Source organism: Phycodurus eques, chromosome 2 (assembly GCF_024500275.1).
Source record: "Phycodurus eques isolate BA_2022a chromosome 2, UOR_Pequ_1.1, whole genome shotgun sequence".
Taxonomy (NCBI): Eukaryota; Metazoa; Chordata; class Actinopteri; order Syngnathiformes; family Syngnathidae; genus Phycodurus; species Phycodurus eques.
Genome location: NC_084526.1, coordinates 36,348,847 through 36,368,827, shown reverse-complemented (window position 1 = coordinate 36,368,827; position 19,981 = coordinate 36,348,847). Strand labels below are relative to the sequence as shown.

The 19,981-nt window shown below is 39.3% G+C and overlaps 1 protein-coding gene across 3 annotated transcripts in view; it reads left to right on the top strand.

Annotated features, from left to right (window-relative positions):
• Positions 1 to 1,764: 1,764 nt before the first annotated feature.
• Positions 1,765 to 19,981, top strand: part of lgr4 (leucine-rich repeat containing G protein-coupled receptor 4) — an 85,802-nt gene continuing 67,585 nt past the window's right edge. For all 3 annotated transcript variants that reach the window (XM_061670522.1, XM_061670523.1, XM_061670521.1), the window contains exon 1: positions 1,765 to 2,502. In XM_061670522.1, coding sequence (XP_061526506.1) covers positions 2,318 to 2,502 — 185 coding nt within the window. In that variant the 5' untranslated portion in view covers positions 1,765 to 2,317. The remainder of the gene's footprint in view (positions 2,503 to 19,981) is intronic.

Genomic DNA, 19,981 nt, shown 5'->3' with positions numbered 1-19,981 from the left:
TTGGCGTGGTTTAGAGTTCGGAGAAAACTGTGGTGTTTTTGTTTCTTTATTGTCTCTAAGTGTGGTGTCTTTGTGCAAGGGCCACTGACATTTTTCACTTTTAATTTATTTAATATGCCAAAAACAAGCCATGATAATTTTTGGGTAAATACAGTTAAAATACTCTTGATTATGGCACGAAGGAAGCTTTCCAGTTTGTTTCCACTTTTTTTCCCCTTAATGTCTGACACCAAATCAGACTAAACCTTTCCTGTTTTTGTCCAGTAAGGATTACCAAAATTATTTCTGTTTCCTAAATGCCAGAATAATGAGAGGACGTTTTGGGCCAATTTTTAATTACTTTCTTCATAGAAGTGTACATACATTTAATTAGTATTTGGTACCATTGCCTTTAAACTGTATGACTTGGGTCAAATGTTTTGGATATCTTTTCTCAAGCTTCTAGGTTAAGCAATTTTATATGCTTTTTATATTTCTTACACGTTTATTTAAAAAGAAAACAGCTAAGTGTATATAGTGAAACGTCTAGGATTTTTGTGTGGCCAGTGACCCCGTATCCCAATAGAAAAGTGCTACGGATACATAAAAAAAATAATAATACAAAAATAATACAACACATTAAATCTGCCCCAGCAGTAGGAGAACCATATCTCCAAATTCCGAACCAAAACAAGTGCTCACTGTACTAAGCTGACCAGACACAGAGCAGAAATTGGAGCACACAATCACCATTCTGAAGCATGTCTTGTTGAATGATGTGATTGGTGGAAAACAAGTGTGAGATGAGAACAAATTTGTTCTTCTCTTCTACTGCCTTGTCCAGTGTGGAGATTAAGTAGTACAAGGCAGGCAAATGGACGTTGTTGTTAATTTCAGTTAAAACAGACAGTGGGTCACAAATGGCTCCTGGACCGTCTTTTGGACACCACTGCACCAAGTCATCATGTAAACAGCCAGAGGCTAGGGGTTTAGCATCGGAAAAATTACAAGACAAGTTAACACACTGATAGTGATGTACATGCTGCATACATCCTTTCATGCAGCCCGGACAACAAAAAAGAAAAAAAGAAAAGAAAAGGGATGGTTGTATCAGCAAGCTATCTGGTGCAAATTATGCAAGTGATTGGCTGTGGCGACCCCTGATAGCAAGTGTCTCAAACTCATTTTTGATGCGGGCCAGATTGTAGTTATGGTTTCCCTCAGAGGGCTCTTATGAATGTGAAACCTTATGTATAATTGCCTCATCATCGTATTACATATGCATAACGAATTGATGGATAACTAGTTTTGAAATCATAAGGATAATAGATTGTTCAACTATTGTGCAAGTTACTGTAATAAAAAGGGGGGCGGGGGGGTTTGGTGACAAAAATGCATGCAAGATCTCAATGTTAGTATTAAATACACATGAGAATTTGAAATTTGGGTACAGAGTTGAAGAGAAGCATTATGGACATTGACACACATGATTTGCTTTCACTTTGAGTTTGACACCTGTACCTTAGAGACAAGCCGTAACAAGCACAACTGAATCACAGATATGTGTTAAATATGAAATACATAGTGGAAAGAAAGAGCTGCTGGCACATTAAGTTATCTACGTAGAACAAATAAATCTTAAATATAATGAGTTCCTTACATCTGATCACGACCACTGGGAGTACCTATTATGGCATGTGTACGGTATTTCGTAATAGTGAATTTAGGTTAGGATTGAAGCTGCCTAAAAGGAGCGTAAAGGCACACGCTGCAGCTTTCAGTGTAACACAGGCAGACAGGCAGGCAGGCAAGCAGGCAGGGCCCACTGCTCCAGGTTGTCCAGTAAACTGCCTGCAGAGCTTCACGCATGCTGTTGATATCAGGATTTAGGAGCATTAGGAGCCGAGCGTGACGGAAAGGAAACGGCGGCGAGCGGTGGAAAGCAAAACAGGACGGCAAACGATTGATTTGAGCTGTTTGGCACGAACAAGAGCCGCTTGGTTTGTGGTTAGTTAATGGGGCAGTAAGGTAGGCTACCGCGGCTGTCGCCAGCACTACAACTTTATTTTCTTCACGGACTAAAGCGACGCACAGGCAGTGTGTAATTGTCTTTCAGCAAGGCACATCGCACGTCTTCGAGGACCATGTCGGTTTTTTAACAGTGACTCCCAATATAACGTCCATTTATTTTTTTTTATTATTATTACAAAGCCCGCGAAAGCTTAACTTGATACGGCTTCACACCACATGAGAGGTCGACGTCGATAAGACCACAAACAAAGGCTCCTGTTTTTTGTTTTGTTTTTCAATTGGAGTCACCTAAAGCTACGTTGGGGAAATGCCTTCGGGTTTGTTCTGGATGTGTCTGTGGTGTTTTCTTCGTCCTGGAACCACCGGTCAAGGACAGTCGACCCCGGCTGTTTGTTCCCCCTCATGCAGCTGCGATGAAGATGGAGGTGCCGACTGCTCCGGGAGAGGACTGACCACGGTCCCGGCTGCCCTCAGTCCTTTCACCTACTACCTGTAAGTTTGCCCTCACGTCCACACCAAAATACAAGCCCCAAGCACATCTGATAAACACCGAAAGCACTGGCTACGCGCACCATAAAGGACACAATTGACACAAAGCTCCAGTGGTGGTGTTTGCAAGTGTCTTGTAGTTATGTGTCGATTTTTTTCCCACATCTTCAGGGTTTCCTGTGCGAGGTTGGTCAACTGCCAACTTTCCATTGCAACAACAACACTGAGAAAATAGTTTTACATATGCGTTTTGCTATGATTGTGCTTCGGGATATAGAGGAATATGATGGAAAACGTGAACTGTCGGAAAAGTATTGGAAATATGCATCCACAGCCATACACACTCGTTGGTCACATTAGGTTCACTTGTACAAGCTAATGTGATTCTTTGTAAGACTTGTTTCGAAACAGTACCTTTGCAAAGATAATGCTAATAATGTTAACTACTAAACATAGTGTGGTAATGTAGAACTGCCCTGTGGCATAGTGAGAGGGTTTGCTAATATTGTGGTTGCCTTACTAGCTGTGCCAGATGGTAAACACTAGAGAAACAGATCTGTTTGTCCTACGCTATAGTAAACCATAAACATGTTAATAAGCATATTGTTATTGAGAATCTTTCTGACTTGTGTTTTTTAAGGGACAGTCATTTGATTTACCATGGGATTTAGAGTAATGATTGATTATACTTCATTAAAAATGCTGCAAAGGTCTTTTTTAATTTAGGTCTTTGATTATCTAACTCAGCAAGTGCAGTATTCAGCAATTGGGTCAGCCTTGTTGTTCCATGTGAATTAACAACCAAAATTCAAGTTTGTATCCATCTTACACACTCACCACCAGTCATTTTTCAAACTTTACTCATTGTCATTTGATAGGTCTCTCATGGTTGTAAAAAGGAGCACCATTGGCAGTTGTGTTTTACACAACACCACAGATACTATTTATGATTATGGCACGAAGGAAGCTTTCCAGTTTGTTTCACAACTTCATGGGTTTAATCATTAACTTGTTTAACCACCTTGGTACCGACATTGAGAACACTTCAGTGGCACTGCCTTGTTAGGAATTAAACTAATGATAAACCAGCTGGCCACAAAATTATCACCACTGATACCAGGGGGAAAAAAATCTAAGACTGCATGAGCCATTATTAATTAATTATTTGTATTTATATTGCCTTCAGAAAATTCTTCTGGCTGGTAAAAACAGGGATGTGGGCCAGCTAGATATGCCATGTGGGCTGGACTTTGGACATGCCTTACTAAAATTTTATGTGATCCAATAGGAGAGCTGTATGAAGCATATATTTTTATAAAGATAACAGTGCTCAGAAACTACAACAATCTTACTGTAAGCTGTATACAACATGCAACCACAATCATAAATACAAATTAACTATGGCAGTGTAAATCAAAACTGAACATCATAATCATTGTGAAGACAGACTTTTACAGTGCGTTCAATTCTTAAAAGAAATTCAGCTTTCGTCCATTTTCAGCAGAAACAACACTAGTCTAATTGAAGTCACCATTGTTAGGAATGTTTTCGGAAAAGTAAACAGAGGAAGTGAATTTATATACCAGTCCATCAAGACATGATGTCACACTAGGCGTACTCTTTGGAGTTAGTTTTTCATTTATTTTATTTTTTCTCTCTCCACAGTTTTTGCTTTGTGAAAAGGCTCCTGTGTATTATTCAGTCTCGCATTGCAATCTTAACAAGAAGCAGAGTTTTCACATGATATCACTGTCTTTGCAAGCACTTGGCTGTTTGTTTTGTCTTGCTGATGTTGTTTGCATGATTATGTGAACTTCTTATGTGCATGCTCATGGTTATTTCGCCACACTTTGGTAGATTTAACACTAAGCTACTTAAATATGCAGCAGAAACTCTTAGCAATGTGAGGTTGTTTGTACCCACTCGCTGTCTTTCCACATTTGTTCTCCGAGTGTCTTGAACTTTAGTTGTCCTCTACCACTCCCTCTGCCTTTTGTATGTGGAGTGCTGGGGTTTGGGGATCGTGATGGATTAGTTAGACATATTGCAGCTGCAAGAGTGCTTTCTCTCAGTGCTAATGTCTCCAACAAGCATTTGTTCATGTGAAGGATAAAATGCAAGTTTTTTTTTCTCTGATTCTGCTGAGCTTAGATGTATTTCTTGTCTTGGGGCCTATTCAGATTTAAAGCTTTTTGTTTTAGTTTATATTTTTGCTTTCACAGTAAAGCTTATTCAAACAATTCACTTCATGGTGATACCCAATGTGTTAAATGATTTACTCAGCCTTCTGCATGTCAGTGCATACACTCTGATTGTTATCTTATACTGTGGCTGTACCAATTTTGTGGGTGTGGTTATGTTATATTTCAAAGTTATCCAAATGTCTACCATAAACCCACAGAACATGATTGGCAATTTGTACCGTATGCCTTGATGGTAGAAAAGGTAATGTACTGAAAAGCGGGGATTCTGAGTTATTAAAAGTGTCCATATTCAGCTCTGACAACTTCAATTGCCTCTAAAAATTTGAGACTGTCATTTTATTTTGCAGATTTCATGGTCTGCTGCCTTTAGAATTCAACTCTGTAAATTATTAACTTGTAATGCAAGTTGAAGTGTATATGAATAGAAACTGTCAGATGGAGTAGGATCATAATCTGCATCTTCGTGTCAACGATTTTGATTAGTCTTTAATAAAGCACCACACCAGCACATTGGCGCAGTAAAGAAGAATCTGTTCTTGGTTGTTGTCCCATGATTAGCCCTGAAAATTATCTCTTGAGAGATTATCAGCAGGAAGAACCCTTGAAAATGTGGTTCTTATTCCTTCTGTTTGCCAGATATGCTTCACCTAAATTTGAAATATTTCAAAGTATTAACATATTGTGCAGCTGTGTGCAGTACACAAGAGTACACAGAGTTAAGTAATGCAACACGTCTGCACAAACTGACCCTGTGCTTAAAAGCAAAACTGTGCTGTAGCCTGTAACTATTTGTAGGTATTTACAGCAAAGATGTTTGTTATAATCTTAAGATTGCTTTACTTTGTGACTGATGTCAGTGAATTGGTAAATTATGTGTTACCTGTATAGAATCTTAATGCTGCCTTCACACCGGATACGTTTTGGGCGTTTCACGTGGCTTGATTACACAGAAAGCCAATGCAGTTCGCACGAATAGAGGCGCCGGGAGGCGCGTATGACGCGGCACGAGTGTTGCGGACACGTGAAAATTCACCTCCTTCGCCGGTTCGCTCGAAGTTGGGAAAGTTGAACAACAAACGACGTTTGCGTGGTGACAGCCAATCAGCATCGAGAATGGACTACGTCACACACGGAGTCCTGTACAGTTGTTGAGTAGAGGAAAATGGAAGTGATTGTAGGAGTCCGTGGACACCCTGAGCTGTTTGACGTGACATGTTATCAGTACCTGGACCATGCAAAGGAGCAGGCTTGGAAAATTATGAAGGAAGAAAACTGGCATACCTGGTAAGTGAATTTATTCATTTACTTGTTTACAGCTGTTGAACTGTGAACCAAACTAGCAATAGCATTAGGCAAAGCTTTAGCACAACCACCGGCCACTTAATTACACTAGATACACACTCTTTATTTATTTCTATTAACAGATTAACTTTATCAGACAGATGAGGGAGAGCAGGAGGAGGTGTCGAGGAGAACAGAAGGCTGCTGCCTCTGCCCCACCTCAAAGACTGCCTGGGAGTATGTACATAAAACATTTGGATTGAATTTTATAGGCTACAAGTGTACTACCTGTATAAGAAATTATGGTATGCTTTTCGCAAACGGTTTTACTGTATCCATACTTTTCCTTTTGGGTTAATTTTTTATTTATTTTTGTTCTCTCTGGGCTTCAATTTCAATATTTTAAGTTATATTCATTATAACTGGTTTGGGTTTAACTACTTATCTATTATTGAGTCTTTTGTACCTTGTTGTTGTATTTTATTATTAATGTATTCATTTTAGAATTGTTGGTTTAATCCTGTGTAGGTGACATGAAAACCACCCAAAATAAAATGCATTATTGATATAATTAAAAAAACATAACCTTTACAAGCTGTTTTGTATCACAAAATGTCATTTCCATTTCATACAGGAAAATGCAAAAGGAGCTGAGGAATTGAGCATCTTCTTCATCTCCTGAAGGAGCATACAAACGTTCCTCCACCACGACCTCACCACGTGGATACACTGTTCATGACAAGCATGATTCCTTCCTTGAAACGATTGCCATGAGAGTGGAAGGAATTTCTAAAATTTCAAATTAATAAATTAATGTATGAACAGAGCACATTTACTCTAAATTCGGACCAATTGGATCAGTAATGTCCGGCTGGCAATCTTTTTCAGGAAGGATTCAGGCTTTTATACTTAAATTATTATTATTATTAGTTTTTTGTTATTTTGTTCTAGATGAATGTTTAGTTATTATATATATTTTACAATAAATCCACTTTACTTTTTTTTGTCCTTTACATTGTTTAGACAAAAATAATTAGTACATACGTAAACAACCTTATGTGCCTTACCTTATGTCATGATGTCACGTCATTGTCAGGTTTATTTCAGTATTATACTGCTGTGTACAATTAGTTTTGTTTGGTTACCTCCTAAATGCCGTCCATACATTTGACAGTGAGGCCATTTCAAAAGTGATGCTTTATTGCCTCACAATATATTACAATCAATAAAATACAACATATGGATAAAATAAATAAGCAGACAATGTTTATTATAATATACAAATGAATTGTTGACATGTATACAAACAGATGCAATAATTTTGATGCTGATAAAGTAATATTGCAGGAATTGTGAAGTATGTGTGGCTGCACTCTTAAGTTGTAGAACTGGGATCCGGAGTTGGCAGGGGCTTGGAAGACCATGTACTTCCCACCCAGTGCTCCACAGCAGAGAGGAAAATCCCATTGCTCCTCAAACCTCTCAGCAATTTTCTTCCACTCCTCTGTGGTGGGCACAGCCATGAAGTCATCCACGAGACAGCCCAAATTGTTGTTGCCACATCAGGGAATATCGCGGTGCTCCCAACAAATGAGTACAGACCCTTTCCAAAAAATAAAAATAAAAATACCATGGAAAAGTTTATTTCCATAATTCCATTCAAAAAGTTATACGTGCATAGATTATAGATTCAGGGCCCACAATTTAAAAACATTTCAAGTATTTATTTGTTTATGTTTACATAATTTGGGCTTCCAGCTCATAAAACCCACAAAATCAGGAATTCAAAAATTTAGAATACTGTGAAGAAATCAGCCCCAATTTTGCAGACCATAAATGTTTTAAACTGAGTGTCACACACTAATCATCTACTAAACTCAAAGCACCAGCACAGGTTTCCCCAGGTGTCATTAAACTGCTTCAGTTTGGTTCAATTGTCTCAGTTGCGTTGGTTCAATATGGGGAAGACTGCAAACTTGACAACTGGCCAGAAGACCATCATTGATACCGTCCATAGGATGGGTAAGCCACAAAAGTTCATAGCTAAGGAGACTGGCTGTTCACAGAGTGCTGTGTCCAAGCATATCGATGGAAAGTCTAGTAGAAGGACAAAATGTGGCAGGAGAAGATGCACCAGGAAAAGAGATGATTGTGGGTTTCAGCGGATTATCAAACAGACAAGATTCAAGAATCAAGCAGAGCTCCAGAACGAGTGGAATGAGGCGGGAGTCACAGCTTAAAAAACCACCACATTCTGATGCATCTGGGAGGTGGGAAGTGTCTCAACTTGGCCAAGGAGAAGGACTGGGCTGTTGACCAGTGGTCCAAGAACCTCTTTTCTGATGAAAGTAAAATCTGCCTTTCATTTGGGAATCAAGGTTCAAGGGTTTGGAGGAAGACGGTTGAAGAACAGAACCCAAACTGCTTGAGGTCCAGTGTGAAATATCCACAGTCAGTCATGATCTGGGGTGCAACTGTCCAGTGCAGGTGTTGGTAAACTCTGCTTTCTTAAATCCAAGGTCACCGCAATAGTCTACCAGAATGTTTTAGAGGACTTGATGATTCCTTCTGGTGAGGATCTGTATGGAGATGCAGATTTAATCTTCCAGCAGGAATTGACCTCTGCCTATACTGCCAGAAGCACCAAAACCTGGTTTGATGTACATGCCATCACAGTGCTTGACTGGCCAGCCAAACACACCAGATCTAAACCGCATTGAGAATCTATGGGGTATTATCAAGAGGAAAATGATGAGCACCAGATCAAAAACAACGAAGAAATTGGGCTTCCATAACTCCCAGGCAATGCCACAGGCTGATTGCCTCAATACCACGGCGCAAAGGGATTCCCAACCAAGTATGGAAGATTAATAAATCATTTTGAAAGTACCATATTTAAATTTATTTTATGTGACCCTATTATTTTTTAAGTAAATGGTAATTTCTTCACAGTATTTAAATTTTCTGAATTCCTGATTTCATGGGTTTTATGAGCTGGAAGCCCAAATTATGTAAAAATAAACAAATACATATATAATACTTGAAATTATTTAAATTATGGTGTGCTCTGTATCTATAATCTATGAAAGTTTAACTTTTTGAATGGAAATATGGAAATAAACTTTTCCATGATATTCAAATTTTTTTTGGAAAGGGTCTGTATCTGCAGCACATAAAACCTTTAAATTTACCAGAGTTGTATTGAAGATACTGCAGTAGTCTAGATACATAATAATGACAATGACATTCAGTCGTGGCTAAAAACACTGGCACCTCATGGGACAATGACTATATTGTCTATTTTAAAAATCTAAAAAAACCAACCTCCTCATTATTATGTTTAGCAAATAAAAAGTCAGGATTCCATGATTTACAGTCAGGATTAAAGTGTACTGTGTTGCTATATTGTCAAAGTTATGTTGAAATAACTACATCATGACTGTCCATCAAGAATATATTGAATACAGTGCATAAAACAAATACATAAAACGTGTTGCTAGTGGTTGTACTATTTTATTGATAGAGCTATATATTGCTGCTTTTCAAAATAATAAATGTCATAAATTCTGGTAACCTTAAATAATGTTAGTTATACACAATATTATTATACATTCATAGATGTGTATGACTGTTGATCAGATACATACATGCAAATCAGTCGCCTTTCGGCGAAATTTGCTGTTTTGAGCTCAAAATAGGCCATTTATGTGAATCGTATCGATCCAATGAGTTTTTCCTCGGGGGGGAGGGGGGCGTTGCCGTCGTGACAGGCTGTTTCATACTCCTTGAACGCTGACAGCTAGCGGTAATGGTACTTTTACTCGGTTACAATGATCTAAATGTCGCTCGCTACTTTTATTTATCAATTATTGCTTGACAATTTCGTGCGCGAGACTATGACTTCGACTGCCGCATTGGGCGTTGTTTGCGCCAATATAATTTAAGCGCTAGTGCCGTTTAAGTCTAGTTCACCAATCAAACGACAAAAGAAAGTCACATGACCTCCCACAACGTCTTCTATTGGGCTTTCCGGGCATAGGTATTAACACTAGATAAACCAGTCCAGCTGATCGTCATGCCTAAATGGTCATTTTGGGAAGGTCGTCGTTACCATTGAGGCAACGGCGCGCTACTCTTGTTTACATTTAGATGAACAAAAACAGCTTTCATGTATTGTAGTATTTGTCTGGCACTGTCTGCCCAAACGTGGATATTTCAGCTCACTTATAACTTGAGAAAACACTGTGCAGTAAATTGTAAATGTTTTCTTTTCTTTTTTATTTTTTTGTTTGTGCTATTTACTCAGTACTTGAGTTATTATTTCACTGTGTACTGTTTACTCTTAGTCAAGTATTTCTTTGGAGGACTACTTTTTACTTGAGTCACATTATTGTCAAGTAACAGTACTCTTACTTGAGTACAATGTTAGGCTACTCTACCCGCCTCTGGAGCGGACATTCTCTATTGCTACTCTTACGTTTAAGCAACATTTCTGCTCATCAGATCAGCCAGTGTTTTGTTGCACTGGTCTTTTGCATTTTCGCGTTGAGATGTTGCGGATCGTGGCCCTGGTTGCGGTCCCAGCGGAACCGCGAACCACACATAACATCGGCGACAAGAGTTGATCCGCTAGTACATCTTGTATTAATTAGGAAACGCACCTAAAATTAACTAATTAGTTTACGGATGTTAATGTTAAATGTATTAAGCGACGGTGGGATGTTAGAGATTGTCACAACACAGAATGAACTAACTTCAAATTCAGAAATGGCCAATAATAACAGAAAATATTGTACTTAATATTTTCCTGGAGGATGCATTTGGGATTAGCCTTTGAAGTTGTTAATAGTGAAACAGACTGATTTTAGTCAATTCTTTTCCAAAATAAGAGTGCTTAAAGAGGATGATTCTATTCATGTGGCACAGCTTGCAGCAAGCATAAGGTGCAGGTATATATGGGCCTGGCGCAAATTGGAGGCCAAAGCAAAGAAATGCGGACAATTTAATTTTAATCTTAAATTTGTACATCAACATGGACTTGAGCGGTGTAAATAAAAGTTTTTCTGCATGAAGAAAAATTAATTTTGCCTTATTGTACTCTTCAGAGTCTTTCAGATTGCTTAATTTATTTAAAACCTGTAGTGTGTGACTCAGTAGATAGTGAATATGATTTTTTTGTGACACACCAATTAATATCGACACGAAACTGCCACTCACCGGAGACAAATGGACAGGTGCTCCGAAGCTGAGATGGAACGGGTGTAGTTTAGTAGTTGGTAGGGAAATCCTGGGACCGATTCGAGCCAACATGTTATCAAAGTGGGCACAGTTAGTAGCACTGGAAGCTGTAGTCATCCAGAAGCAGCTCCTGGAGAAGGCGGTGAAATTCACCAAGCTGTGTGCACCTCTGGATGCTGTTGTGGAACCAAGCATGACAGTGTTTGGCATTCCGAAGACGTTGGACTTCCCCAACGAGTACAGAGCCACAATACAGGTCAAATTGTCATTCATTGCTGCTCGCGTGTGGCAGGAGGAAATGCTGTCTTTGTCTCCCGGAGGAGAAGCCCTTCCTCTTCCACGTTTACAGCGCGAATGAAGCAAATGCCCATTTGTATTCCCGCGATAAAACTCAAGAGAGGGACGCGAGGGGAAGCAAAATTTCGTTACTTACTACTTCTTACTTGCGTTTGGTGTAAACGGAGCATAAGAAGTCTGACTTATTACTGCATACATGCAACACACAATCCTTAGCGCTTAATGGTCTGTTTTTCTACAAACTTGGAATAGTCCCCTGTGGTCTGCTAAAGAAGGTGTTGTCGCTTAATGTTGGTACTCCTTTTTTATTGTCTGTTAGTAGATTGTTATAATAAATCATAATAGAGTTGAAGCCCAAAAAGGATTGCGTTCTTGCATTTGTTTTAGGAATTACAATGTCACTGAGAAGCAGATTAGAAACTTGAGATGTAAACACTCCTTTAGAAGGTATGTACTGTACTTAGTTTATTAGAGTTCTGTCTACTTTTGTGCATTGGAAGTATCAAAAGGCAAACTTAGCACTCCTATCTCAGTCTGTTTTGTGTTCTCTGTCTGACCAAGGTTAAGACTGAGGAGAAGGGAGGTGGTGTGGTATCAGGGGTCATGTAGTTTGGCTGTGCAGCTTGCCTGCCTCGCCACTGGTGAACGCGATACATTTTAAAATGACTAATACATTTGTTATTGGTCACCAGAGGTGAAAAAAGTCAGTTAGTCAAAAAGGAGGACCTGTGAAAGGAAATTATTAACAGTCTTAGCCTCTATGACGTCGGAACACTTTTTATCTATCGTCCTGTTAAGACAGTTTCGTGCCAGCTATTTCTGTTCTGCTTTGACTTTAACCTCCAAAGTGCCTTATATTGCTGTTAAACTGGCTGATACTGAGAAGCAACAATTGAGATCTTTTCAGTGTTTTTATTACTGGTGCTCCGATTGATCATGATCGACAGCCGATTTCTGTACAAAAGTTATGTGATCGGCATATGTCGATCAATGCTCTTCATCGCTGGTCACAAAAAACGATCGCCCACAGCTTGTACTTTGCAGCCTAGAATGTGTGCATTGTAGTGTCCCCTCCCCCCTTCCTTCACACTATGCAGGTGCGCGGCAGTGACAAAACCAAACAAACGTGTCTGCTGTGTGGAACTTGATGTGCCAGTACCAAACATCAATCGCAAATATTTTTTTTCCACTTACAGTAGATGACTCAATGTAGCCACTTGCAGATCAGATAGTAGTACACTGGCCATATGTCTCACAGGGCTTAGCTGTTGGCCCACACTAAACAAAATCGTCCTTTAATATGACAAGCACCTGCGTTCGCCTTTTCTGCTCAGTCTGAAAAGCTCCCACACTTTGAGTTTGAGCATAAACTAAAATGAACATTTGAATTGGTGTTCTTTATATCTAGGCTTTACACGATCAGGATTTTTGGGGCCGATCATCGATCAGCGAGTTTAAAAAAACAACAACCAATCATCGATCCGATCACAAGATGGAGGAATGTGCCTATTTAAATGACCTGTTCATTTACTGTATATACTTGTGTACTTAATTGCTCAAAACATTATATTTACAATAAATAATGTATCTTTGTTCCTCTATTTATGCCATAAAAAATATACGTTGGTTTGAAGACTAAAATAAACGCTAAAAACTGCAAGAGTGCAACCCGTTAAACTTGTTAACTGCCTCAATGTTGGCATAGATGTAGTTTATTGTTTCAATCACCCAATTGACTTGACTGAAGTTCCGCGCGGTGTAGGCTGAGCCTCGGAACGAAAAGGAACGCGTCAGACTTCTACACATCGTGAAGGCCTCCTTTGCACAATATAATCTTAATCCAAGTGTTGCACTGAGGTGACTGGTCATTTATTTTAACATAGTTAACACTTTTCTTCGCGGCTGGCATGGGGTACAAGCATGGCTTTGTGTGTGTTCTTTGTCTGTTTTCACCGCTTCTTCGTTGGTTTTTGCCACTTTCTTCTTCGGGGTCAGCGGACTGTAGGTATCGAAACTGGGGACCGATTTTTTTTATTTGAACGATTCCAGGAGAACCGGAATGTTAGTCTCTGTTCTAATCTCGATTCTCGCTGCCCAATCCTCGCTATCGTTGCAATCTAATGACACCTGTATTATGACAAAATACCACTTACCAGTCCACTAAGAATATATTTATTTATTTTAAATGCACACCACAAACGGGTTGCTATTGCTCGGATCTAGTACCTGAAATGTAACAACACTCATTAACAGGCATCAACGTGTGTACATTATATTGTATGTGTACATTTTGTTTTGTGTCAACGCCTGTAATAATAGCAATTTATTTCCTGTTCAGCCACAAATTGAGGAGTTTGTATAAGAAGGTGGCTCATAGTCAACTGTATGCTGTATGCAATTTACTGCCGTATTGTGTGGCTTAAGAAAAAGTGAGCAGTTTCCTTTGGGCGACAATGTTTGAAATGCTAGATTTGAAATTTAGGAGATGAAATGCTTTCAGGCGGCACGGTGGCCGACTGGTTAGAGCGTCAGCCTCACAGTTCTGAGGACTGGGCTTCAAATCCCGGCCCAGCCCATGTGGAGTTTGCATGTTCTCCCCGTGCCTGCGTGGGTTTTCTCCGGGTACGCCGATTTTCTCCCACATCCCAAAAAACATGCGTGGTAGGTTGATTGAAGCCTCTAAATTGCCCGTAGGTGTGAATGGTTGTTTGTTTATATGTGCCCTGCGATAGGATGGGGTCCAGTTCAGGGTGTACCCTACCTCTCGCCTGAAGCTAGCTGGGATAGGCTCAAGCACGCCTATGACCATAGTGAGGAGAAGCGGTACAGAAAATGGATCGATGAAAGGATATTTGAAGCTATCCTCCCAAGGAATATACACACAATTATCACAATTAAAAGCCAGTATCTTTTTTTTGTTTTAATTCATGTCTGTAAGAAGTCATGTCACACTTACAAGAAAGATTTGTTAAAAACTGTAGGCAAAGGTCTTTAATTTTGAAGTACAGATTCTCAATCTGGCCAAATTTGGCGACTGTCAGCCAGTCATTTAAAACAGTTTTATATCATCGTGTATAATTTACCGTTATTTCTTGTGTATAATGCGCACCCATGTATAATACGCACCCCCAAATTTGACCTAAAAATTCTGGAAAACCCTTCTTTCTATTTATAATGCATTTTTACAATGGATGATTTTGCTTCTACCCATATGATCAAAACATGAAGTATTGTCTGTATTTTGTTAGTTTTTTCAAATAATTAAGCACTTCATTTGAACACGTAATACTTTCTTTTTAATTACTTGCTCTTATTTTTAAATGCACAGCCCAACTTTTATTTAGTAAATGAGAAAACACACAGTTATGCTCCTATATTTGATTACCCAGGCAGTAATGAAGATGGGTACAATTCTTTAAAGAAAACAAGAAGGGCCAGGGGATACACATTTAATTTTATTCAATGAGATTCAAATTAAACTGTCAAGCATTTCACAAAAGTATTATCATTAAACAAAACGTAACCCTAAAGAAATTAATGATGGTTGTTATTCAGTCATCAGTTTTATTAAAAAAAAACATTTCACAAATTCTGCCTGGGTATGTAAACTTATGAGCACAACTATACATATATGCAGTCAAACGTACACCGGTCATTGGAATGAAAGTGTAGACGACACCTTTTTCATAATCTCTAGATGGTGGCATACATTTATATAATGTGAAAGTTTTTTCCATTTTCCCCTGTACCAGTGGTTCTTAGCCTTGTTGGAGTTACGGAACCCTTCTTAATTTGAAAAATAAAATATTTATTTCAAATTCAAAACAAGTATATATTTTATTGTCTGTGTAGTTTCTCAGTCATCCAGGTCATGCACAAAATGAACCACGCATCAGTTGCACACAAAATCATTGTTAAAAGAACAAAACCAACAAAACTTGAATTTCACACACACAAAAAAAATAAGTTTTTTAGTGGATGCACTGTCTGATGCCACAGCAGTGTTTCTCAACTCGTGTATTGTTAAAATGTTGTTAAATAAAGATAGTTTTAAAAAAAACAACAACAAAAAAACAACCACAAAGCATTCCACTCGAGGCGCCCAACTTGACGCAGCGTTTTGAACCGCATGAACACGGCATTCAAAAGCAGTCTAAAAAGGGTTTTATGGATACATGCACGCATGCACACACGGTGTGTGTCGAGTCCTCCGTTGAACCCTAGCGACTGCCTCACCGAACCCAGGTTAAGAACTACTGCCCTATACCCATGTATAATGCGCACTATTGACTTTTGACAATTTTTTTTGGGGGGGGGGGGTGCGCATTATACACGGGAAATTATGGTAGTTGAAGACTACTGGGAAGAACCACTTTACAACACTTTTCATAAATACATGATAAATAGCATGGGAGAGGTTGTGAAAATTTACATGATGTCAAGTTTCAAAAAGTCATGTTGTCTGGCTTACCTGCCGTCTGATTGTACAAGTAGTATTGTTGTACGTATTTTCCTTTAGTTTGCATTGTCACTGAATAATTGTCCAGTTTTGTGTTTTTGTCACAATCTTTTGCTTTCTTTTTGTTAGGTAAAGGGACAAAAAAAGTTTTACATCATCCATCCATCCTTTTTCCTGAGCCGCTTCTCCTCACTAGGGTCGCGGGCGTGCTGGAGCCTATCCCAGCTATCATCGGGCAGGAGGCAGGGTACACTCTGAACTGGTTGCCAGCCAATCGCAGGGCACATACAAACAAACAAAAATTCGCACTCACATTCACACCTACGGGCAATTTAGAGTCTTCAATTAACCTACCATGCATGTTTTTGGGATGTGGGAGGAAACCGGAGTGCCTGGAGAAAACCCACGCAGGCACAGTGCTTCCTTTTGTTTTTGAGAACAGTGGCAAGTGTTTGACGGGAATACGGCAGCTACATTCAACACCTTATCTGCCAAGGATTAAGTTATGAACATATTTTACCATTACAATGTGCCAACAATTTTACAGTTTCTCACAGTGCATTTTAAAACTATGTAATACCATATCTGCTAGCTAATATACCTGGATTTAAGATATTAAAATTTAGTTTAATGTTAAGAATGTGATGTTTCCATTTTATCAAAGTAGATCTGCTAATTGTTTGTTTTTCACATTCCTCTCTACATGAATAAACAGCACATGGGATTGATATTTAGCAATTCAGCTGCATTTGAAGTCTATTGATGAGCAAAGCAGCCGGAAAATGAGGGAGGGAGGAAGCGGGACAGTCATGCAGCCTTTCCATACGCTCCTATTCTGTGTGATTTCAAAAATCGGTAGATTAACACGCTGAACATACTAAAATTTGCTTAGGAATGTGACCTGTCGAGTACAAGTGGTGGCAGATCCACAGTACTGGTTGCATTACCTGAGTAGGGAAAAGCAATATCAGGCTGTTCTCTATACAGTAACTGAATCACTGGGTAAATGTAGACAGGACATTGATCATAGGGACGCTAAGCGTTCTGGCATGGATCCGCCATGTAATGATGCAGTGTATGCAAGTGTAGTTGGGAATGCAGAGGAAGGGCAATATGATCCTTTTTGGATTTCAGGGGCCCACACAGGTCCTAGAGAGATCTGGCAATGAAATGTAAGATGACCAATTTGAGAGTGAAAATGGAGGAGGAGGGCAGGGTGCTGCTTTATTTCTAAATTCTGGATGCTTTTTTTCTGTCTTTATGTCATGTTAGGTGACTTCTGTGAAGCAGTTTAGTGGATCTCTAATGAAGATGATCATTTTTGCCTTCTTAATAGTCTGCACCTATTAACGTGAAAATCTGGCACATGGTCTTGTCAGTTCTTGTGATTTGTTTTCTTGATCTTTTGCATGCATCTGTGATGCTTTAACATATGTCTTGATATTAGCTTTTGTGCGGAAGCAAATCAAGTCCTGTGTGCATATTTGTCATGCTGCTACATGCTTATCTTGAAGGTGGATTGAAAAGTGAACATCCCTGGGGCTGGAGTCAAATGAATCCTTTCTTTAAACCAAGCTTTTGTGATTTCCCTCATTCAAAATTAAATCTAGAATACAGACCCGCTCCAAAAAAAATAAAAAATAGAATATCATCATCTATATCAGGTTTTTTCCATAATTCCATTCAAAAAGTTAAACTTTCATAGATTATTGATTCAGGGCCCACAATTTAAACAATTTCAAGTATTTATTTGTTTATTTTTACATAATTTGGGCTTCCAGCTCATAAAACCCACAAAATTAGGAAATTTGGTAAATGAGAAAACACACAGTTGTGCTCATATGTTTGATTACCCAGTCAAAATCTGTAAGATGTGTACAATTCTTGAAAGAAAACATGAAGGACCAGTTGAAACACATTTAATTGTATTTTAATGGGATTCAAATTAAACTGTCAAGGATTTCAGAAAAACATTATCATTAAACAAAACATAACCATAAAGAAATTAATGATGATTGTTGTTCAGTCATCAGTCGTATTTATAAAAAAAAATAAAATAAAAAAAAAATTCACAAATTCTGCCTGGGTATGTAAATGTTTTAGCACAACTGTACATATGCAGTCATATGTACCCCTGTCATATTGGAATGAAAGTGTAGGCTACACCTTTTTCATAACCTCTAGGTGGCAGTGGGATACTAGAATGAAAGTGTACACCTTTTTCATAACCTGTAGATGGCGGCATACATTTATAAACGTTTTTTTCCATTTTACAATTTTTGGGGGGAAAAAATTTCCATTATACACAAGAATTTTTTCTCCCTCTATACCACGGCTGTGCAACTGGCGGCCCACACTCGGCGTGGCCCCTTGATTGATTTTGGAACATTATGAAAATGCTTTCTTCACCATGCATTCACCACTAGAAGACAGCGCTTTGTAACGCTTCCACAGGTTGTTCACTTGGTGGGCGGCTGTGGCTCAGTAGGTAGAGCGGGTTGTCCAGTGACCAAAGGGCCACTGGTTCATATCCCGGCTACGACTGAATGTCGTAGCCTTGGGCAAGACGCTGAACCCTAATTTGCTCCAAGTGGGCCTGGCAGCGCCTAACCCTAACCCTAAGCCGTTGTGTCTTGCGTGTTCTCCAAAAACATGGACATATTTAACACGTTTAATAATATTGCAAAGGCGTATAGTTGCTAGGACAAGCAGCAGGACAGGGGAGATGCACCAGGGCTCCTTTAACAAAGCACAGTGAGCTTTCGTGCCCTATACTACACTGTGTCATACAAGTGATTGAGTCGGCCTATTAATTTGGGGATTTTGAGTGACATGCAGCAACATAGTATAATGCTACAGTTTTTGAAAAAAATGCACAAAATTAGTTTGAGGGATAATAATAATTATAATTAATTATAATAATTAATTTGTCCCATTATACATGCAAATCAGTCGGCTTTTGGCGAAGTTCGCCGTTTTGAACTCAGAATAGACCATTTACGTGAATCGTATAGATCAGATGGGTTTTTCCTAGGGGGGTGGGGCTAGGGGGGTCGTTGTTGCTGTCGTCATAGGCTGTTTCGTGCTCCTTGAATGCTGGCAGCTAGATCTATTCCACACATCCACCATCCACACACTGGACAATCTGGACAAAAATGCCCATACCACCTCAGTCGACCACAGAATAAAAGCTGCTTGTGTACATTCTCGTCACAAGCTTTGCTTTTTCCACCACAGGTACATTATACATTATGAATGTAGTCAAGTATTGATGTAAAACACTATTTGATGATTTATATACTATTTATATGGCTTGATGTGGCGCGGCTTGCTAAACCCAGAATTGTGTTTTCCCCGTGAGGGAAAGCTTACTGTATCTGCGGCGACGTTAACTCTGCAATTCAAATTTTTAATTGCGGTAAAACCAGTGGCAGACTGACCGGCCACTCATGAAAACAGTCTCCTAATCACGCATAGTACGTGACAGTTCAGTCTGGTTCAGCGGCGTCGCTCGGTTTGCGGCAGCCTTGAGACGGCCATGATTGTGAAAGTGACAAGTCACCGTGCTTAAAGAAACTCCTACATCTGTTGGCCAATCAGATGACGGTTACGTCACGGCCCTCCTCGGCTGCGTTTTAGATCCAGGTCGGAGGAGGTTCTGAAAAGTGGTGCCATTGTCCATTGTGACCGCTCAGCCACGAAAAAGTGTAATGGAGAAGTGACCACATGGGGCGGAGTGAGGCTGGTTGGGGGTAGAACCGGTACAATAGGAAATGGGCATATGTGGCCTCCTAGTTGCGCTGCTGAAATATTGTAGCCCCCGCCATCGTTTAATCCTTACTCTATACCCATTGCAGCTAAGGCTCCAATGCTATTTTTTTTAAGCGTGGGTCGGTGTGTTGTCTTGTATGATATTAATTTATGTGGAGTTAGAAACTGCATATTTTGTAGAGGTCATTTTGACATCTTCGGGCGCTCTAAATGAGCCTACCATCTCGCACAC